Source organism: Oculina patagonica, chromosome 1, assembly GCF_052425735.1.
Source record: "Oculina patagonica isolate OP01 chromosome 1, crgOcupat, whole genome shotgun sequence".
NCBI lineage: Eukaryota > Metazoa > Cnidaria > Anthozoa > Scleractinia > Oculinidae > Oculina > Oculina patagonica.
Window position 1 is genome coordinate 727,261 of NC_135758.1, and position 23,433 is coordinate 750,693.

General features: G+C 39.9%; 2 protein-coding genes across 2 annotated transcripts in view; both read right to left on the bottom strand.

Moving 5' to 3' along the window:
* Positions 1-16,770, bottom strand: part of LOC144651980 (uncharacterized) — a 32,856-nt gene extending 16,086 nt beyond the window's left edge. Inside the window, exons 1-3 of the mRNA XM_078512063.1 lie at positions 16,650-16,770; positions 9,136-9,255; positions 6,109-6,268 (exon numbers count right to left, since the gene is read on the bottom strand). Of these exons, the coding sequence (XP_078368189.1) occupies positions 6,109-6,268; positions 9,136-9,243 (268 nt within the window). The 5' untranslated portion in view covers positions 9,244-9,255; positions 16,650-16,770. The remainder of the gene's footprint in view (positions 1-6,108; positions 6,269-9,135; positions 9,256-16,649) is intronic.
* Positions 16,771-18,732: 1,962 nt separating this feature from the next.
* Positions 18,733-22,040, bottom strand: LOC144647769 (uncharacterized). Its single transcript, XM_078507460.1, has 6 exons — positions 21,750-22,040; positions 20,772-20,854; positions 20,324-20,524; positions 20,094-20,210; positions 19,885-19,977; positions 18,733-19,410 (listed from the first exon to the last, which is right to left on the bottom strand). The coding sequence occupies exons 1-6, from the start codon at positions 22,036-22,038 to the stop codon at positions 18,799-18,801; spliced, it is 1,395 nt and encodes a 464-aa protein (XP_078363586.1). The 5' UTR covers positions 22,039-22,040; the 3' UTR covers positions 18,733-18,798.
* Positions 22,041-23,433: the final 1,393 nt, after the last annotated feature.

Consider the following 23,433-nt stretch of genomic DNA (forward strand, 5'->3'; position numbering starts at 1 on the left):
TGACCCTGGTCGCGAATTCATGGGAGCTGTTACTAAAGAAATGGAAAATCACAAAACCTATATTAGACGCGGGCGTGTTAACATTCACAGAGATCAAGCTATTGTTGAACGTTTTAATCAAACACTGGCAGGGCGCCTGTTTGGTTATCAGTACGGTGTCGAGATGAACCTGCCATCTGGCCAGCGGTCGACAGCGTGGGTAAAAAGGCTTCCCGAAGTTGTTACCGCTCTGAACAACGAAGTAACCAGTCTTACTGGCAAGAAACCTGCTGCTGCAATCAAAGAAAAGGCTGTTTCGTCCAAGCCGTCCTCAAAATATACAAGACCTGTTGGCAAGAAAGAAAAAAAACTCCCCTCTCTCGTTAATGTGCGCTTCCTCTACCAACCTGGCGAGCTGGAAGGCGGCGTAAAAAGGGCAACAGATCCGATTTGGTCATTAAAAGTCTACAGCATCGAAAGGTCTGTTACTAAACCTGATCAGCCAGTGCTTTATTACTTGCACGATGGCCCAAAGCGCGGCTTCGTGCGTGAAGAATTGCTTGTTATTCCTCCAAATACACAGTTACCACCAAGCACTTAGTGCTTGAGCCCCTTGGGCTCAGAAAAGCTATAAAAGTTCTGTTTATGTAGGTGTTTCGCAAAACTTATACCCGTAAGCATTTGTATGTATCCCATCATCCGCTATCCATCGCTTTGAGTCAAATGGCGACAGCGATTTTTTGTTTACCACTATCGAATACATCTCGTGGGCATAGCTCCTCAGCATGTGCATTTCGTGAAAGCTTTCCTTGTTTTGAAAAAGTGTATCTTTGAAGTTTTTATGATCTATTTTTTTCTTTGTCACACACTCTTTTACCCCCTTTGCCTTTTTTATATTTTTTTTTGTCTTCTGTCATTATTGAATACATTTTTGGCCTCAAACAAACACACTCTGAAATTAGTTTTCCTGCGCATTCGTCTTTCATTTTTCCCAACACCTTTTTGTTTTCGTTTGAATAAAGTGAATGCTCTTTTGGGTAGTCGCTTGTGTCATAATTGTCAATGTTTTTTGCCATGTCCGCGTAAACGTCTTCTGTTTCTATCTCAAGCAAAAGGCTGTCTGTGTCTGTATACAAAAGCTCGCAACGCTCCCCGTACTCCTTTTTCAGGTGGTTGTAATAAAAATCGTACATACATAACTTGCTTACGTCAAGGATGGTCATGCCTGTGTAGACCGGTTTATTAAGAAAAAGCTTACTTTTTCGCATGTCTATTCCAACCAGATCGTTTGAAAACATTACATGCCTTGAATACAATGGGCTTGCAACTAATTTTCTTATTTTCTTTTTTTCGTCGCTGCGCACTATTCTTATGTCTACACGGTTTCTCAAGTTTTCCATTGTTTTTCCAAAAACTGAGTTATTCATCAGCTTGTAAAAGTTCTTTTCAAATACGCTTTTCGCTTCTTTTCGGAATTCTGTGTTCATCCGGATGTACGGCTCCATCCACGCCTCTTGTTCAAACTCTAAGACCCTGTGCACTTTTTTGAGTTTCATTCCCTGTTTTAGATAAAACTGCAAGTTTCGGTAATGCACGACGTAATTGGTTTTGTCTTCAAGAGTTAAAACAAGCTTTTCGGTGTCTGGCGGGTGCAAATCAAGATTTTTTATTGTTTTGTTTTGGTAAGGCGAAAACATTTCTTTGTTTATTTTCTTTTTCTCTGGTGCTAATGGATAGCTGTTGTGGGCGTCGTGCAACTCTTTCGGATATTCCAGGTCAACTTCAAGAATCCAGCCAGATTTTGCAAACTCTTTTTTTGTCATTATTTCTTTTTCTGTCGGCATAACCTTTTTCCATCTAAAACCGCTTTTCGGAAGCGGCTTGCTCATTGCCCACCCGTAAAGGTTATTCGCATCAAGGTACGTTATGTATTTTTTTGGCTGGCTCGGGTCAAATCCCTCAACATAAGGGTTGTTCGCCTTTGCATACCTCTTGCTTACCATCGAAATTCCGCCTCTTATTCCCCTTTCAACAAAAAGATGCATTTCATAGTCGGTAAGTAGCTCAAGCTCCACGCCTGTCTTTTTCAAGAGTGCGTCCCAAGAAAGGCCTGGCGTCGTGTAATAATTCGCGGGATCCAACTCGTACTTCTCAAGACAGAGTTTTCGGAAGTTTTCAAAAACGTCGGCTAACAGGGTCACGTCGGTCTTCACGTACAAATCGTGGTAGTCGCCCAGGTTCCGGCAGCCAAAGGTTTTCCACACGTTTTGCGCGTGTTCATACTCTTCATCTGTTATGTGCTCGTCGTTAAGTTTGCTGTAAAACTTTTCTTTTTTTGGCAAACTTGTTTCTGTAAATCTTTTCCATAAGTCTATGTATTCGTAAGGATAAATTCCCTTTTTGCAAAGAAGTTTAAAACTTTCTTCAGACTGCTTTGAAATAGATTTTGTTATGTTTAACGACTCCTTCGGTGTCGCTTCTACAAGTTTTTCAAGACTTCCTTGAAGAAAGTTCAAGCTGTCAATAAAACGCAGTCCGCCCAATGAAAATGAAATGTATTTTTCCATGTTGTTTGCGATACACCCCACCTCTTTTTTTGCCTCTTTTGAAATTTTTGCCATTTTCTGCATTAAATGGTGCGCATCATAGCCCCTCAAGTTGTGGAATACAACTGGTATTTGGACATTTTTTGGATTTATTCTCATCATCAAGTTACAAATGTTGTGCGCGGCTCCTCGAAACTTTCCTGTTATGTGACAGTGGTCCTTTACCACATCTTTGTAGTTCGGCTGGATAAGCGGCTTGTGGCAAGCCAAGCAATTTTTTTGGTTTTTTGCGGCCGCTATGTGTGCTTTTTGTGTCAGCTTTTTTAGCACATAGTAATTTTTGGTATCCAGACCTTGTACTGCTTTTTTACGCCTGTAATAACATTTTTTGTGTAGCTGCCCAAAGTAATTAAGTTCCTCACTATTCCCAATCCATACCGGCAACGAGTCTAAAAAGTTTTGTTTTATTAGCGTTTTTTCGCAAATGTGGCAATCGGTTGCATTTTTGAATTTTTCCCAGTCTTCCCAAGTCATCACAAGGGGTTTTTGCTTTGACAATTCAAATCTTATTTTTTTCTCTTCACTTAAAAGACAGTTCAAAAACACTTCAACGGCGTTTTCTCCCCTGTAAACAAAAGGTTTTTCGTTTTTGCCGTCGCTCCTTACAACTGTGTAAGCAAATCCACAAGCCTCGTGCTGTTCTGTCTTGTCTGTGTAGCTTTTCTTCTTCAAGTCTTCCAGTTCTTCTCCTTGTTCTTTTCTCTTCTGGCGGTCCTCGGGCGTTTCGCGTTTACATCCTTGCATCTTTCTTAACAATGCCTCAAAGTCGGCGTAAATTACAAAAGGCGCTTTCATTTGTTTTTGATAGTTTTTAAAAGAAAGAGTGTTTTTCCCATCTTCCGGCATTTCGATTCTTGTTGGCCTGCCGTTAACTCCATTGCAGTTTTCTTCGTGCTTTTCGAGCAAGTCTGCTCTTGTAAAACCGGTCAAGCACATCATGCAAAAGTGTTTTTTGTTGTGTGATTTAGTCTGATCGTAAAGCAATGCGCTTACTCTTTTTATAAAACAGTAGTGCTGTATTAATCCTGACTCAATCAACATAAGGTTTATACGAGAAATTCCTTTTTCTTTTTCGCTTGTTCTGAGAGGTGTCACACAGTCGTCTTCCCATCCAAACACATTTATTGCAAGGCCTCTGTTTTGCGCCTCAAGCCTGTCAATCTGCTTTAGTGGCGTTGGAAAATCGATTCCATTGTAGTTTATTCGGTCGTCAACTGGGTATCTGCTTGTTCTTTGCGGATTTTTCCCATCTCTTGGCGGAAATAATGCAGCTCTCAAAGCCCATTTCAAACATTCGTTATCCCTGTTTTGCACGTTAATAACTGCTTTTTTGTTTGCCAATTTTGGGGGCAAAGGCAAATAACTTCCACCTCGCAATGGCTGATAACGAGCAACATTAATGTACGCCATTGTTATTCTTTCAATTTTCCACCCCGAGCCTTTCTCTGACCAAGCCTCAATTTCTCCCTTTGCTCTTTCAATAAATTTGTCAAACTCTTTTTTTATTTGGTCTTTGTTGTTTTTTGTAAAAACGTGTGGTTCTCTTTCTCTAAAATAGTGCTCCATGTGTTGCGTGACTCCGTTTCTTTGTATCGAAAATTTTACTTCAAGTCCAAAGCTTGTTTTTATGGCTTGCAAGGCTTCAATTTCACTTACCAAAAGATCATAAAACTTTTTTTTGTTTTTTCTTGCAAAAGTGTAAAGATCTTTGTTGTTTATGTCAGTTTCGGGTATGTTCATTTTCCATACACGGAGCCAATCGTCAAAATCGGTGTGGGCCAGTAAAAAAGTTAAATTTCTTTGGGGGTTTCTTTGAAATTCACGGAGGTTTTCCTCCATCATAGCTTGCAAAACTTCTGACGAATATCTTGCGGCAGCCATCTGTTGTATATACCAAAGAAAATATTTGTTTAATTGAAAAATAAATCTAGCACACAGGTGGCGCTCTCTGTTGCTGCGGGCCGTTAGAGGTGCCGCCAACGCCTTTTTTGCAACTCGTTTCGCGAGGGGGGTAAGAAAGGCGTCTTGCGTTCCGCGCACACTTGTATAATAGGAGTTGTGGACACAAATTGTGACAAGGAGCGAGGCGAGGCTGGCGAGCCAGGCGAGCCAGGCGAGTCCGAGCGAGTTTTCACAATTAGTGCCACAACTCCTATTATACAAGTGTGTGTCCATAAGCTGTAACCATTTTTGCAACTCCGCTGACCAGCAGATATACTAGAAGAAAAAGCATAACAAGGTGGCCTTTTACAATTTAAGGGGTTTGACAAGAAAAACAAAAAACAAAGAAACAAAATGTAGCAGACAATTACGCGTAGAAAGTAATGGGGACTTTGAGAGCCATTAATCAATCGATGTCTTTCGTGTCTATCTACAGAGCTAGCGTCGTACATCCGCATGTACGGGAATTCGAAAATTCAATCCGGTTTCACATAAGCTTCATCAGCGATGGATCTATCTAGAAATCAGAGTGTTGGCTAAAATTGAGTGTGTGGTTGCTTGTTCCCAAGAAAATAAAAAGCTTTTCAGATGAAACGGCGCAAGTACATTTTTATCTGAATCAGTCTATATGTTTTGATATCTTTATTTACAGTGTAATTACTTTATGGCTTACACGTAAATGCTTTTATTCTCCAATGCATACTAACAGACCATTTTAGCGCTATGGGGTAAAAGAGAAAAAAGGAGGGAAAAAAAGACCACCCAACATCTCGCACCACACTCTGACATCCACTCGTGTAAGCTTATCAGACAGGCTCAGTCATGCGTGACAAATACATCCTATATTTATGTAATAAACGTTGTGGGTTCTATTAAACCGCTGATTATCTGCAACTTTCATGGAAGTTTCCTCATTTGTGCTTTTTTAATTGCATCAAAGAAATTTTTGAATCACATGCTGCTCATATATTTTCAAGGTATGACAACCAAACGTAAAACTTGATGACAAAATTCAGTCGTGGCTCGAAGAGCTCTTTGATTAGACTATTACAGACAGAGAGACAGTCAACGTATAACTTACACCGAAATTATGTCTTAACCTTGACATCACCTAAGTCAGAGCTTGACCACCAGATGCATTAGTGAGATGCCAGCCAGGTTAGGAGTACTTTCAAACTCTAGAAAGTCAGTGCTCATCCTTTTCTCGCCCTCAAACATACCGTTAAGTGTCAAAATTCAATTTAAAATTTAAAACGTTCCAGAAATATCCATTGTTTTATGTTCGCTAGCCTGGTTTCGTATTTCTCAAACTTCAAAAAGGACAGCTCAGAGAACCAAAGATTCCCTACACGCTTGCACCTGCTGCTCTCCCCCCCCACCCCTCTTGTCAAAAATTATGGCTGCGGGCCTGTATGGTACAGGTTTTAGCTATCCAATTATAGCGAACCTCCCTTCCCCGATTGTAGAAGTAACAGGAAAAAGGCTGCTAAATCCAAAAGCAACGAGGTTCTTGTAAACACAGGGCGTTTCCTTTGTGAGACTAGTTTAGTAAGAATTTAAAATTGACTTTCAAAGAGGATACAAGTTGTTTCCATCACTGGCTTTGGACTGCCTTCCAGAAAATTCACAATGTGCTCACTAGCTTCTAGCAGCTGTTCCTGTAATGGCTGTTCTCTATCAGGGCTTGGTGTTATCAATTCGTAAAACTTGAGTAATTGATCCATACTTTCCTCAGAAGCAACCTAAGAAAGAGAGTTCAAAAAATTATACTTTAAGTAAATTAGCCAGAGATAATTATTTGATTTAACATACAACGTAAAAGCTGGCTACAATGTCATCAGGTATTGCCAATGAGCCAGGCGCTCAGAAAGGACTAGAAAGTCATGCGCATGTTTGTAATTTAGCAGAAAAATCTCAGATCTTATTATTTTTAGATCTTTGTGTCGTGATTCGCAAGAGCGAATTTCAAACGGAGTTTATTTACTGTTGCTGAGATCTGGCTTTTATCTTAATTCGGCGATGATCTCTATTTGGGCGAATATTTCGTCTTACCAAGGATTTCTTACCACTGCATTGCATAATTGATTAAGCTGATCATTATGGTCCGTGTTGTTTACACCTAATTGAAGAAACGTTGACCATGTAAAAAGCATAAACCATGAATGTTATGACCCAATGGTATTCTGGGTAGACAGTCTTGGTAAGCTTAGTAATATTTCTTTTTATTGATAATCAAGATATTTTCTTTCTCTGAAAGCCTTTTAAGGCCCGTCTTGTTTTCATGTCTATTCTATCACAGACGACGATTATTTTTTTCCGATTTCCCAGAAAACATTTGATTCGCATCGTTCATGGTTTATGCAATTCATGGGTCAACGATTCACCAATCTGCTGTTCACGAAATTTACGCGAAAGCTCTTGTTCAAAAGTCGATGTCAACCAACATGTTAGAAGAAATGCAGCCAACGTCAAGGGCTTCACACTGAACCAGCAAGTTCACTTTTGAGCAGAGTGGTCACATACAAAGAAAGCTTGGAAGCAAATAAATACCATGGAGCCTGGCTTGCTATGGCCACAGCATATGAAGCTGTGCATAGTTCTCAGATCTACACCGAAACTGATTTCCGGTATGTAATATAATCGGACCCTTATCTATAAGAAATACGACGAGCCCGTGAAAATTACAAAAAATGTAAATTTTGAAAGTATAGAAATTTAAAGGCCAAATGGACCCAAATTAAGATTTTTTTTATTTTATTTTAAACCTTTTTTTAGCCGTATAATTGTAGAGCGCTCGGGAAAATTGTCGGAAATTGTCGTAAACACAACCTCGTCCCCAGTGAGGTTGAAAAATGGCCCGTAGGGTGGGGGAGAGGGGGCTTCGAGGGGCTCAAACGAACACCCTAAAATTTTTGAAGTCGGCATTTTTTTGGGGTTGAAAAGATAATTTTTTTTTACACAAAACAAAAACAATCAAAAGAGTGTGACCGGTCGATTACACGGACGACTACCTTCCTTGCCAGGATCATCGGAGGAGGCCGCAACATTTTGGCACTATAATGAAAAGTTCTAATCTTTTGTATTGGTTAATTGATGTTCATCTTGCTTTCCATCCTTGGAGTGGCGCCCGCGGCAATCAGAACTAGCGATAGTTGGCTGGTTAAACAAGCATGCGCAGTTGTCAAAAACCAAATTTTCAAGATGGTGAAACTCAAGTCCAGCAGTTTTACTTCATTGGATCTGTTCAGTCTTCTACCATTTTTCTCCGTTTATTGATGGAGGACTCAAAACTCTACATTAAAAACTATGAGAGGAAAGGACATTGTTTTGTGGATTTCTGGACAAAGCTCTTAGTCTAAGACAGGGTGTAAGCATTGCAAAATAATCCTAACCAAAATTTCTGAAAGTTATAGATGGCACTTGAGAGAACCTAAATTTGCAAAATTTCACCAATTATGACGTCAAAAAACTCAGAGCTCGTTCCATTCCTTCCATTGTACCGCACGGTCATTGTGGTAACGTTCGGAAGTCTTTGTTGTTTTTGCTGTATTTCTCGCTTAACACTTAAAGGCTCAGAAAGCAATTTTTTTCCTGAAGTTAACTTGATAATGAATTTTTTTAGTGTTTGGTTGCTTAAAACATAGTTACTACCTATGCTTAAAAATGGCAAAATTCAGTCGTTCATTTTCGAGCTAATTCCTAAAAATGTCAAGAATGGCGGACAGGAACAAAATGTCAAGTCTTTCGTACAGTCGACTCCCGATAACTCGAACCCTCGCTAACTCGAACCTCCCGCTAACTCGAACCAATTTTTGTTTCCCTTCAGGTCATTTTCTATATAATTTTACCCTCGATAACTCGAACCATGCCTGTCAAAACGTGGAAAGTCAAAACAAACAGGGTACTGTTTAGCCCCGTCCTCGATCGGAGAGCCTGTTTACAGGCTACTCAAAACACGAACTGCGCCACGCCACTGGCGTGCTACAGACGTTTAGTTTGTTGCAGCCTTCTCCTGCCCTGGTTTGTTGGTTGAGGTTGATACGGATTTATTCAAATGCAACCTTAGAAAATTTTCAACCACTATTAGATTATTTGAGAACTGTTAGGGCGTACTGAAAGTAAATCGCATAAACTCTGTAGCAGTAGCCCAACGATGTTCTCTTTGAAACCTGCAAAGCTCGAAGTACCCGGACTTCTCCTGCTTTGCTTTGTTTTCTTTCACATAACGTTAGGTTATGATTCATACAGTAATTTAGAAAGTATTGTTTAATATATTCTCACTAGGAGCCCAATGTGCGCCTGGAAGAAAGAGCTCTGGGAAACCCTGAGACAAGAACCTTTTCTTATTTGATGTTCATTAAAACAATCTAATTGGTCGATCTGTAAGGCCCGGGCCAAACGTCGAACTTCACATGAGTCGAACTTAATGCAGATGAGCAAAACCTATTGTTTTTGGTCATTTGCATTAGGTTCGACTCATGTGAAGTTCGACTTTGGCCCGGGCCTAACGTGCCAAAATTTGAACATGCATTGCGCCGTTTGCCTGGGCCCTTGGGGAATTGAATTTCTCATTGAAAATTCATGCTAAACATTTTCCTTGTCAACTCACCTCAAAATAGTCTATCCTCACACCTTCTGACACTTTTTTCAGTATTGACTGCAGCTCCAACACATCAGAAACCATTGAAACATCCCTGTCATGCTGGTTTGCAGCCATGACAGTTTGATGCTAATGGGAAGATTGGGTACTAATCATCAATTTTCTCACAAAAATAAAAATGCAAACTTAGCTTTATTATGACAATTTATCATGAACCTTTGTGCCAAACTTTATATTTTGCATAATCGCGCCACTGTGATTCTCTATCCTTCCCAAGAGAAAAACCTCTACGATTTTTCTTACTCTTTCACTTTTCCAGTTTTTAAGGTGGCCCGTGGGTATTTATGAGGCGGACAGATCCCTTTTTTAAGCGCGTTTTAAAACGGGAAAACGTGAAGCGATTGCTTAGACTTTTGAGAATCTGAAAGATTAATCCTTAAATTATATTAAACCATAATTTTTTGGGCGATCAAACACGATTTGTTTAAGCTGTGAGTTATTTTCGAAAGCCTTCGTTTTTAATAAAATGTGATTATTTTTAAAATGCCAAGGTGATTTTTTTGTAATTACCTCAAAACGCTGCCAAACAAATTAAGTTTACTCACAACAACTAACAGGAAAATCCGCACGGGCACTGCAATTGCAAATGAGTTTAGCATCCAGGACTTCTCGGTTCAACAAAAGCTTGGTTACCCATGTGTTGTAAACTAGGCGAACAACAACGCAAGTAGAAAGACGACTTTAGTGGTTAGTTATTGGCTTTATATTTAGACAAACTCCACTTATCCTATAGCTCATGGTGCAAAGTTAAATTACCCACTTTTTCAGAAGACTTTTTAAGAATGGTTATGGTTAGAGTTTCAGTTACAAAGGAAACTTTATAGAACACGTTCGGTTGCTGTTGGAATTTTTTTTTTTTTTTTGTTTATCGATAAAACGTTTGTCCGTAACTTTTTTTTCTGAGATTCCGCTTAATATGGACAATTTGGCATGTCCCCTTGGTGTCCGTATTCTGGGGTTCCACTGTACTGGAATTTTTTTTTGGTGTTTGTTGTTTTGTTATTGTAGTTCAAATTTGGTGGTTTTTATTAGCCCAATAAATAATAAAATAATTCACTGCGTCTGGTATATTAGAATGCATTTTTAGCCATTCTGGGAGCATTTATTTTAGAAATTTTCCGGGGGAGCATGTCCCCTGACCGCCCTAGACGGCATTTGATTTAGCCCCCCTCCCCCTCCCCCCTAATCGAAAAAATATGCTGCCCGGTCCCTGGACTTTCGGAGTCTCGAACTTTTTGCCGCAAGGTCCCAAAGTCGCGAATTAGTTTTTTTTGGCCGAGGTTCTCGGTTCAAATAAAACAAAAAAGAGATGATAAGCTTCCTGCCAAAGCGAATCCTGACTAAACCACCGTCAACAGGAAGACAAGCATGAATATATATTTTCAGGAGCCGTAATCGGGTCCCCGATTATGATTCCTGATTTTTTTTTTCTATTTATACATGAATGTTACGCAAAACATGAAAAAATGGATCCTTGAAACTCATTTGCGTGTTTCCCGAAACGGTGTACAGCTTTAAACGTATCTGATTTTCATATATCCCAATCCTTCAAAGGAAACAGTCGATCGAGAAAGACAAACGCTCGAGAAGTTATTCAGTCCATTGATCAAACCAATAGGAAGCTAAACTGGGTGTTTCAGTTTGATGTTATTTTGAATGCCTAGTCAAAGGAATTTTAATTGCTAAATATTTTCAAGTGTTTTCACACAGTGCGAGAGAAAAGCTAGAGGATTGTTTGTCTTTTAAAAGAAGAGAATACACGTACATATATCGAACCTGCTGCCATCTAGATTTACCTATGTCAGATTTCATTACTAACACGTTCGCCTGATGAATAGCAGTTCTTATACGTTTAATCAGAGCCGGAATTGTTTATCACAACAATTAGTTTCAAAAATCGTCCTATAAAAAAAAATTCTGTCAAAAGGGCAACAGTCTATTAATTATAAACTCAGTGGGAGTTACCATCCAGAAAGCGTAGCCTGCGAAGCGTCTGCGAAGGAGGCTACAGAAAGCGCATATTCGTTAGCTACATAGTAGCCGTAAATACATTACTTAGCCTTCGAAACGAACCCAACATTTGGTACACCTTTCTGTTGGCATGTTTCTCACTGAGAAGGATATAGGCAGTAATTTTGACGCACAAAGCTATGTTTAAATGTTGGTCAAACGTGGTGGAGAACTAGCCTGTGAATACAGGCCGCCACAGCATCCGCCACTCATCGCTCCCGGCGCTCCCACCAGTTGGCGTTTCGCGAAACGCCAACTGGTGGGAGCTATGAGAGGCGGCTGTATTCGCAGGCTAGTAAAGTACAGATCATCATTAAAGCGAATTTGCAATCTAATTTTTAATTCCAGCCCGTTATCAACGAACTTATCGGACTAAAATTACACCAGACTGTATAGTTCAAAGACCTCTCTTTCGACGACAGTGGAACCTAACAAAACCAAAGCACGGAAATATTTTTTGTCGGCAATATTCCAGAGGCCGTACTAGATTCTTCAGATCAATTTGGTTTAATGGGCAACCGAGCTCGACGCCTCTTCATCCAGCTCGTTTCCCCCAACGAGCTCCACCACTTACGGGCAATCGTGCTCGATAAGACTCAATCGAACCTCAATGACTAATCAATCGTGCTCGGTTTGAGAGAAGATGAACACCACCCAGCCCGGTCAATATCGAGCTCGATAGTATATGACTCGAGCTCGATCAAAAGTAGTGGACAGCGATCGAACTCGGTCATAAAGTATCGAGCTCGAAAGAATATTAATAATTAACCGCGAGCTTGATGGTTAATTACCGAGCTCGATCGAGCTCGGTAGTCAAGTATGGGAGTCGGTATTGCAAGGATGAGAGGAATCAGATAAATGCATGAGAGGAATCTGGTGCTGAATAAAGGATTAGGCGAGTAAGCTTGGGGAAGCTTGGGGGCGGTAGTGGCCGCCAAATCCCGCCAAAGTTTTTGTGTTTTTTTGTTTTAATTTTTTTTGCTGATTCTGGAGTATTTTACTGGCTGTAGTATTATTTGCAAGTACTATCCGGTCAATACTTTACTATGGTGAACAGAGTACCTAAGAGTTGTAGTAAAAGTTCTTTGTCTAGTTTTTATCCCCGTCCTACTCCCGATAAGCTAATTACATTACGGTCGTCACGCCTTCCTTCAAAGTACACACATCACAATATGCAAGGTTCTCACAAACTTAAACTTTATTGTTGTATGTACACTAGCTGGCACAATGACCGAACAGAAACACGAATCGTGAATTCTTCGCTTAATAGTAGATATTATTAAAACAACATTTATCCGTACTCATGACATGTGTACACCATATTCCAACTTTGTCGAAATTAAACTATTATTTCATCTTCATAACCTTCATCTTGCTTATGCAAAATTCAATACAATATTTGGCTTTAAACGGTGTTATGATATGTAGACTTCGCTTTTTTCTTAATTTTAAATAGTACTGACCCTGAGTCAGTAATGAGTGAGTCATTGTGAGTCATTGTGATGCTGTTAGGTTAAAAATAACGATAACTCAGAATTTCAGCAGTGCGTAGTAATACATCGGAAACCTTTCATCTATATCACTCAACTCCATAGTTTGTGATTTTGTGTAATTACAAAGTTCAATTGTATTCTAAGGGTACTATTTGCAGAAACAATCATGATGTTTTGGTATATGACTTTTAAAAACCACACTTATTCAAAAACTGTAAGCGTTTGGCTTTGTGTATATCAAGGTTTTTCACAAAGGCATATTCTCCCTCTCCCACCCCCCTCCACTTTTTGTTGTGTTATTAAAAACTGAGGTAATATATCAAAAATTTCATCACGAGTCTTCCGTTGCCATCAACCCATTTAAGTAAATTTGTTACACTTCTTCCCCACATCTCTCCCTCCTTCAGCGTTACTCTCTCCAACGTCAGTACCTCTTGGTGCTCTTCTCCCGGCCTCATCACAATCCTGTGTAAAGAAACATAGTTTGTAGTTTTTTAGTTAAGCCTGATTTAATTTTCGTAAGTTTGTTTTTATGGCCATCTTGTTTTGTAAAGCACGTGTATTCAGTTTTTTGGTGTATCTTTCTATTATAGCACATGAAAACTTGCTGGTATTGCTGGTCATTGTCATTGTGTACATAGGGGTGATACGCTATTAATGAACTTATCTGCTTTGTGGGCATACAAAAAAAGTCTTAGAACCTTATGACACTTTTTTAAAAAAATGAATATAACTTAAGCTTACATCATGAAGTCTGGAGCTATAACAGTTTACATTTGTACTTCAGCATGAACGCAGGCTCGAACAACATAAACCCTGCAGCACAATGTAGCTATTAAAGGTATTATGACAAACAAGCGAGTTCCTTACCTGCACTCCACTCGAACTTGCAAAAAGTTAAGCAATTCCCATGCGAGAAATTGTCACTACAGTGCCATCAAAGAGGACATAAGGCTAAATACCTCCGCAACAGAAACACTTCGAAAACATCGAAACCTAACTGCATTCTCTCTGTAATTGCTCATTACCAGATTCCTCTCATCTTCACTCGAAGAGACTTACCCGAGCTCGACCGATTTAGCCCCCACCCCTCCCTCCCTTTCTTAGACCAAGCTCGGTACCGGCTCGTACTGTTGATTGAGCTCAAGGTTTACCCCCATCCCTTCCTCCCTTTCTTAGACCGAGCTCGGTACTTAAGCTCAGTGACGTACTTTTGATCAAGCTCGGTAATTAAGCATCAATCTCGCGTTTTTAATTAATACTCTTTCGAGCTCGATACTTTATGACCGAGTTCGATCGCTGTCCAACCGAGCACGATTGACCAAGGTAGATTAGTCATTGAGGTTCGCTCTGGTAAACAAGCTCGATGAAGAGGCGCACGGTGGTGTCGGGTACTTGCAACCACGAGGTCGCGTTTCATCACCTTCGAGCTTCGCCATCTTCTAGCAGCATTTCGTTTTCCGGTTTTGGTTTACGCGTGTTCACAGATTTGTTGGAGCGGTTTCTCTGCTTTAAGTGATATTTGAAGCAGTTGTTAGTAATACGTCGAGAGATTTCAAGCAATTGGTTTCGTGTTCTTGGCTACGTGTGTTCCAAGAGCTGGTTCGAGTGTCAACGTTTGCTTTCGGGGGTTTGTATCGTACACATCTTTAATACAACGAGTAATAAACAAAAATGTAATACAAGGTAATTCGTTTCGCTAACAAACTGTCAGATTATTTGATCCAAAGAGTGGGTTGAATAAGAATCAAAAATTGTTTTCTCGAATCTTTGAACTATGCCATATTTTGTTACTCGCGGAATTTTTAGGCTTTTTGGCCTGGAAATTATTGTTAGTATTAAAGTTAATTTTGAATGTTATAAGCCAGGAAATAAGCTTGCGTGTTGTCACCACGAATAATGTGTTATGTGTATTTCCGCTAGGTTAATATTTCCGCGCGCTAGGTAATATATTCGACTTGAACTTGTGAATTAATATTTTTAGGATGCAACGGTGTCACACAACAAGAAATTCCGCAGCAAACAATGTCATGACGTACATTGCACAGTAAAAAAGAAGCCTAATTGTGCAGTCCATCGGCATCAATAATTAAAGGCGACAAAAGACTCCACTAATCCTAGATTATTGCTGCAAAACAAATTATAAAAAGGCGGGGGCAGCTTTATAGTGAGAACTATTACTAGTTTTAATTACTGCAGACGCGATCGGAAAGATTTCATTTTGCATTTTAAGGTCGCGCAGGACCCTTGCAATCATTAGTATGTATTTATTTAAAGAGTATGCACGAACTGCAGGACGACTGAAGCCGACAACAAACGAAATATTCATGAGAATGTTTGTTTTTAAACTCTTTTGTACAAGTAATTACTAGTAATTGTTCTCAACTTTGTGCCACGTGCGCTGGAACATAGAGAATTATCATAATTAGATTCACAGCTTTGAATATATAACACGTTGTTGTAAACATTGACTCGGAAGGTCTTCGGAAGCGGAAAATCCTGCAATTCTGTGTCCAAGTTTTCTCCCCCTATATAGAATTTCAAGAGTTGATTCGCGAGGAACATAAACTTGGTGTACTCTATTGTGCTCTGGCTAGAGCGAATTTTTAAATTTCCTTCTCAAAATGAAGATAGCATGTTTCAAAGTTTAGATTTCACATTTTTACTCTCTTAGAAGCCATTAACTTGTAGCAGTTTTTGAAATCGAAAATTTCGTTCTAGTGGGAGCACAAAAGAAGTTACGATTTATCACTAGGCTATATAATCATTTAATTTGGTGCGCTGTGCTAGCTGAAAACTTGGACACAAAATCGCATTATCTTCAGTTAAACTTTTAAGGGCTTGTAACATAACAGACAACTGTCATCTCTCAGTAAAAGGACAATCATGATGTAATTCCATCATCTCTGAGTATCCTTATTAAATTTTAGAGGAATCGATATTCAAAATGTAGTGAATTAAAGCTTTACAAGATAGCACTCCAACAAGAAATTTGGCTAATGAATATATTAATGAGCAAGGGTCCTGCGCGACCTTAAAACAACATAAGCTTTCAACTACAGGTATTCCTCGCTCCGTCATTTAACTCTTTGTTTTTAAAGCGTTTTAATACGCTTTTCGACGTTCAATACGCTTTTATAAGCAGTTTCTTTGCTTGATGGCTTGTCTTGGGCGACTGAGGAATATATATTTTTCCCATCGGGCAAGATTTTCATCGCGTTCTATTTTTGAATCGTCGATTCGAGAAGCGGCGAACGACTCGATTTTAATAATTGATTCATTTTGTCACCCATTTGGAATACATCTATTTTCGGCTCAAAATTATTTTCAACCGATTCAGAATAACTTCGGGCAGATTTGAATTCAAAATCATGTCTTGATTTGAGAGAAATAGAGAATGTGCATTACCGTCGGTATGTCCCGGTGTCCCAGAAAAATGCGGGAAAACAACTTTATCAGTGAACTTCCTTGACCCGTGTCACGATTGGTATCGGCGGCCGCTTGTGTTCGCTCTTGCAGGCGACGTTCAAGTTCCCTTGATTAGCGTTTTTTAAATATGATTTTTGTGTCATTGAGATGGAACTTTACCTCAGTTATGTGTAAATAATACAGGTAGATAGGTGTAAGGAAAATAAATGGATGCCAAGGAATATTTCTTCTTTGAAAAGCCGCAGCTGCGAACCAATGCAGGAATGAGGAGTTCAATCAAATCTTGCTGTTCTTCAGACTTGTACCACTGATACGTTATTTTCAACAGCAATTAAAACCAAAAGATAAAAAGAAAAAAGGGAAAATAAACTTGACTCGAACTTCAAGCTCGTGACTCGAACTTGACTCGTGCTACGAACAAACTCGGATAGTGTCGGTTTTACCATTCGCCACCCATGCTTTGAAGATTATTGTCTGAGTATAGCTTCGAATAAGCATATTACTAGAAGGCAAATAAATAGACCCACTTACTTGTTGTTCAGGAAAAAGCTCTTACTCCGTGCTCGGGCCAGCTGTCGGGCAGAAAGAGATCGCAGCTACCGTGCACAAATATCTGTTTGCAGCGTGCCAGCTTTATGCTTCAGTTCGCATTAACCGGCTTGGTTCCTCGTGCCAAGGCCCAGCCGGCTAAGAGAAACGAAAGGGCTATGGGGACGAGAATGGTTAAATGGTTCGCATCGAGAAAAGCAGCGAGGCCTGGAACCGAGTTATTCCGTGAACTGAACCAAGGAGCACTAGCTTGTCATCTTTCCTGTAAGTTTCCTTCGCGACACGCCATCTTTAGTTGTGGCGAGTGATAATCGTCTTTCGCTACTTATAGCATTGGCGTGTTCTATAGCAAACCGACAGAGAAATTATTTTTGTATTAACATTGAATATCCGCATGCTGGCGAAGACCAGTGGGGGATTGAGAATGTCTTGCTCTAGTCAGTATGAAAAATAAATTATGTTTATTTAAGGTCTTTAAGAATAGGTTTTTTGAGAACACGTTTACATGAGCGCCTAAACTTTTATGTGGAATTTGATCTACATATATTGGTCTATAAAACAATGTCTCAGATTTTTTTTCCTGCTCCATGAATTTTTTATAAATTTTTAAACTTAAAAATGGCGTTTTTAGTGCTTCTTCAAGTTTTAAAAATTCACAAAAATAATGGAGCAAGAAAAGAAAAATCTGCATGAGACTCCGTTTTTTAGACTAGTATATGTAGATCAAATTCCACATAAAAGTTTAGGCTCTCACGTAAGTTTACGTGTTCTTCTTGTGCAACATCATAATTGCAAACAATATGCCGACGCTGCTTATTATGGTCTATATGATCAATACAAAATCCAAAATTACAATCTAATTCGATGGCTTGCACACTTGGAGCGCAAACGCCAATTTTCTCTCCGTAATACCTTAAATCCTTGACAAAGCCCCTTTAATCTTATTCTTACTAATAGTTTCGCGAGTACTAATTTTCGCAATTTTCGCCATTTCGTAATAGTTGCGAAATTTACCTAGTACGCGCGAAAAAACACTGCACGAAATTTTAACACGCGAAAACTGCCTTGTTTTTGACTAGCAACCTTCTTCTGATTACTGTTTGAGCTTGTAAACTGGCCAAAACCTCTTTAGTACAGTCACCAAAGTTTCCTTTTGGAAGCTTCTTGTTTCCAGTGGATTTTTTGACGACTGATCTATAAAACACTGGCTAAATCGCGAAATTTAATACACTTTTTCTCTGATTTTTCTTGTTTCAATTAGTAATAACCGTTAATATGAGAAATTGCAAAGTTGGTTCGGAGGGCAGGGCGACCTGGGGTGGAGGGTCACTCACTTTGATGGTTGGGTGACTCTGAGGAGCGAGCCAACTTTTTCAGTTTTTCGTATAAATTTTGACAAACATAGAGCATGCACAAACGCTTCAATCGTCCCAAACAAATTGGCGGATATTTTAAAACCGAAGTCGGCGGTAAATTCGACCAAAAATAGACTTGTTTATGTTACAGCGTCCCTGATAAAAGGCCGACATATGCATGAGCTGTTTTAATATAAACAGCTCTCGCCAGTCCGCGGTCTTTGAACCGGCAGGGCCAATTAAGTTTTGGCTTGGCTAACAGGGAGAGGGCAAACCTCCTACCAGGGACAACTCTCCTCCATATATAAACAGGCCTTAGTTCTAACCTAAGTTCTGTCTACTGCTGACGGACTTAAATTAACGGACTGGAAAACCTTATGCTGGCCCAGTAAGGTATTAGAAAAAAAAACTTCCGACGTTCGTAGAGGAAATGGTTGCTATGTTAAACAGGAAGGAGAGGGAGGGGTAGGTACACGGACTCGGAGAAGAAGTGTTTCAAAGGCCAAATTTTCATGACATCGATATTTCCTCACAGGGTAATTATAATCTGACATTTGGAATCCCTTATTTTGACTATTTTCGGCGCACTGTGTACACACTTTGTTGACCAGCATCCCGTTGACTGAAACTTTCCTAGAAACATTTTCTGAAAACATCTTGGAGGCCTGTATCTCATAGCTTTTAAGTGCAATTTTAATAAGTTTTCCACACTCTCTTTAATAGAGCATACAAGTGAGTTATCTTGATAAATTTCAGTCAAATCAGATGTATCATTTTTACACAATAATCCTTCCTTCAATTTTATTGGCACCGCCCGTTTTCTCAGTACTTTTAGCAGCCGCCTTTGCGGCATCATTTCCAGTTTTCTCTGAATCAGAATTCTTAGCTTCAATTTTCTTTTCTTCTTTCTTTGCGTTGTGCTTAAGCTCGCTGGCTTCGGCTGGACCTATCTCCTTTTTATTGGTCTCGGTTTCATTGGAAACATCTCTCTCTCCATTGACTTCTTTCCCGGGTTCTTTCGACTGGCCCACTTTTTGTGGAGAACTTCCCTTTGCCTTCGTCTCGTCAACGTCGGAAATCTTCTCCTGTCCATCGTCTTCGTCTTCATCTTCGTTGTCCTCTTCATCGTCGTCGTCGTCTTCCGATGACTCGCTATCGTCCTGTTCGTCGTTATCCGGAACGTAATCGGGATCTTCATCGGAAACGTAGTCCTCGTGGACATTGATAAGCTCGACTATCAATGTATCTTCGCCCTCTTCTTTGTCGTATTTGCGCTTCCGCTCAGGAGAAACCGGAAATGGCTCTGAAGCTTCGATTATTCGCTGGTAGTCGCATTTAGGTTTGTAGCGGGTAGATCTCCTCAGCTTTTGCTTCCGGCCGAAGAGCTCCTGTTAAAATAAAGATACCACTACATTATAAAGGAACAACTCATCTCTTTTCAGACAAATGCGCTGAGTTATTTTCTACAGTATCGAGAATGGAAAGAAATGATTTTGTATCTAATGTTTGAATGTTTTGCCCCATTAGCACTAGCGCTAAATCAGTTATCGAGGGTAAACAAATTTCATTTCATTTATTCTATTTTGTGCCTGTGCGCCGGGTCGGAGGTTATGGGAGACTGAGCCGAGTGTTATTTCGCGCTTCTCCCCAATCTCCCTCGGATCGGGTGGCATTGTCAAAAATTCTTGATCGATGTCATCGATATTCTAGCGTCTAGGCTTGCATCACTTTGCCCAAAGAAACCTAGCTAGCATGGCAAGCTCGGCTTATCCTCTATGTTTGGGTATTTATTTACATGCAAACTGGCGGTTTTCGAGTGAACTCTTTCTGTTTTTACCAAAGAGGAGATGCTATCGACATACCCTTCCATCTCCATCACCGTGGATCGCTGGACGAAACAAAAACCTGCTATCATTTGTATGGTCCCAGAAGGCTGCTAACATTTCTTCCACTACCTACAGTTTTGGAAAAGCTTGTATTATTAATTGTAAGTCAGAATCAAGCGAATATTTGCCAAAAAAGGCATTTATTCTCCCTATACAAAACAAAAAGTTAAGAGATAGGTTTATACCGGAAACTGATGAAGCAAGCTTTGTGTCACATCCAAGGACCACAATGCAACTGTTTTGGCGCCATCAATTCCGGCCAGGGTGACTCGTCCTGGAACAGAGGCTGCTAGAGAAAGTACCTATGGAAGGGGTATAAAGACTATATGTGAGAACCTGGAAGTCTCGTGTTGGCACAAACAAATACAATTAACATGAAACTGAAGCCTTATTGCATCTGTTAACATATCCCTACCTTTTCACCTCCGCCAATAAAAATGGTACTAATCCCCCGGATTCGGTCCACTTTGGTTTGAATAACGGGGGGTTCAGTAGTGGCTGCTTCACTAGGTTTTTCCTGGGGTGGTTTGAAGTAATCAGCAGCTGCTTCTGTGACAGTCAGTAGCACTTCCACAAAATCTGATTGCTCAAGCTTTTCGGTTCCGAATGCTACAACCTGGCAAAATAAACGAGAGAGTCCAAAATTAAGAAATTAAGGTTCGATTTTAATTCAAGGTGAAGTACTATAAAACTCGCCTTAATCGTTTATATTCAAATAATCACAAAAACACCAAATGGTATACTTTGCGTGTTTTCAGCAGCAACTATATTTTAAAACGAGTTTGAAACAAAATGCACATGTTATACTGTCCTTGTTTTTTGTCAATCAATGAAATTTTTCCCGACAAGTTCAGACACCTTACCTTTTCTGTGTCGTCTTTTATTACTGGATATTTGTTCTCCAAGAATTCAAGTCCGTGACAAGCCAAGGTGTCAACTTGAGAAACTGTTGGACAATAGACCAAGTCAATTTTAGCCTCTTTTTCAAAATGAGGCTTTGTTTGAAAATGCCTTTGAATTATCATTTTCACCTCACATGCAAGGTTTTGCATCAAAACTCTTTTGAAAGACAAGCAAGAGGGTTACTTAGAAACAGCTTATACAAGTCTATTAGAAATGATTCATCTTGTTAGTCTGTCAGAAGGTTATCATCTTTCCAGTTATCTCGTAGGTGAAGAAAGCGAAGACTGCACTCAGCACTAAGCGCGGGAAAGCGCGTGAAACAAAGTCACGATTGACTTCTGACTGGTTACGTAGGAAGCGCGAGATTTTTTAAACTAATCATTGAGCGTAGTAATGCAATGCCAAAACAATCCCGAAATACTTTGAAACCACTCTACTACGCAATTCACGAGCGAGGTCGTCGCCGGATGCGCGCGTTATTTGCGACCTTTCGCCTGCCCTGCTCTTTTCCTTCAGATCTTCGTATATTTGAGAAAATAATGTAGATTGATCTCAGCTGGCCCTTTTTGTAAACGTTCCTGATCTAAACACTAAATAAGATACAAAAATATGCTTCTTGTGTCCTCTTTGTAGAATGAGAAACGTCGTTTGTCCAATTTAACTTCAATTCAACTGAAGTGCAATCATAAACCAAAATTAAATTAAATATCTTTCTCGATCTAAAATTTCCGTCACCAGAAAAAAACAAAAACACATTCTATTAGTCTAATTAAAATGACATTCATCAAAGCTCCTTGAATAAGAGAGTGCAGTCGAAACTCGGCTTCTTATGCTACATATACCCTTCATTCTTTAAAGTTTCCACGGCGTGAATTCCTCGCATGCTAATATTTTTTTAAAGTTAGTATCATCTTGTGAGTTGTTACAAAATAGCTTACCTTTCTCTTCAAAACTGTCTTTCAATTTCCCCACCAAACCAGAGGAAGGCAGGGCAGTATATGTAACCTTCGCAGCGACCAAGACAGCCTTTATGGACACTTCAGCCGCACTAAACCCGACCATTGACACCAAACTCTTCTCTTTTGTACGCTCGTACATGTCAGAAACTTGTTCACATGCTGATTTTACAATCGGCAAATCAACTAGACGATTGAAAACTCGCGGCATTTGCAGCGGGGACCTTCTTGTTTCGTTAACGCAAACGTCTTTGCTTTCCTCGCTTTCCATGATGGCCGCTCCTTCAAGAAGAAGGCGTGAATCAAAAACTTCAATGTTCAACAAATTCAAACCGTTTAGCAAGTTACACCAGTAAAAATTTGCATATTGGTCATAGGATGCACGCGGAATGTTTTTGTGTTAATTATGCAGCACAAATACATTTCAAGTAAGGTGACAAAACATTTTTTAAAACTCGTTCTTTAGTTCATTAGTCTCAAGATTAGGCAGCGCGAAGCCTGGGGCGAGTATGCAAAAATCCACTAACTCCCAAAAAGTCTCTGCACATTTCCGATGCTCTGAGAAATGACATGACGATCTAGGAACAAACACGAATAAATGTACATGATGTACGTTACAGGCACTGACGTGTGACAGTGTCTGCCACAACGGTAACAGTGGCCCCGACTAGGGGAGGGGCCCGCGCCCCCACCTTATTTTTAGGCCAAACAGAGAGCCTAGGCGGGCAGGGCCAAGAAAAGTTAGTCATGAGAGCGCCCCCGGCCCCTCTTATTCCAGGGTCTGGATGATCGAGGCCCTTACTTATCTGAAGGTCTGGATCCTCCACTACGTAAAATTTCGAAAAGAAGTCGCGTGCTTGCGTTTGCTAAGCGCCCCTATTCAGATGGGCTTATTTTCTGGCGAAAATATGCGTGTCATAAAACTTTGGGTTTCTTTTTGGACGAGATGCTGTGTCTGAACAGTTTTTGGTGCACATATGCATATAACTCTCCAAACATAGACATGAAACCAAAACACGTCCTACAGCCGTGAAACATTACTGAGGTCTCTGAGCATTTAAAAATTCCCTAGCAATGTAAATTGCAAAACATGCAATCAATCTGAAAAGCTACATTTGCTTTAAGTCCTTCAAGACTTGTAACTGCATACATATCCTGGTCTCAAAGGCATTCTTTTATCTTTCTTCTACTAAAGAGAAAAAGCTTTTGGGGCGGTCAAAGCGAGAGTTTTCTCGCTCGTTGCTTGGCGACTCGTCCACGTCGCTTCGCGGCTCAAAGAGAAAAACTCTAAACCTAGTGCAGTCATTGTACTAAATATAAGCCCATGGAGCTCCACGGGTTTATATTCAGAAGGGCTTATTTTGAGATGTGGGGGCGTATTTATTAATTTTTTTTAGTATTTTTTTGGGAAGAAGATTATTTTAGTAAACTAATCCCCCGACGGAAAATAAGCGGAAATTCCATCTCAGAGGCTAAGTTAAGCCTTGCACGAATGTTGAAACACGTGGAAAGTGTTTCCCGCTAACTCCATTCCACACCCGTTTTTAGCAGCATGGTATCTTTGTGCAATGTTGTCACTGTCTGGATTCCTGGGGTATAGAATTTGTCACATTGGGAAATCCAAAATTTCGACACCTTTTTTCGACGTTTTTGCTTGTTTACAAGC

Excerpts from the sequence above, each read along its gene's own strand:
- LOC144647769 (XM_078507460.1), bottom strand. The coding sequence starts at position 22,038 with ATGGAAAGCGAGGAAAGCAAAGACGTTTGCGTTAACGAAACAAGAAGG. Across the intron at positions 19,978-20,093 it reads GCTTGCTTCATCAGTTTCCG|GTAGTGGAAGAAATGTTAGC; the intron begins GTATAAACCTAT and ends CCAAAACTGTAG. Across the intron at positions 19,411-19,884 it reads ACGGTGATGGAGATGGAAGG|GAGCTCTTCGGCCGGAAGCA; the intron begins GTATGTCGATAG and ends TTATTTTAACAG.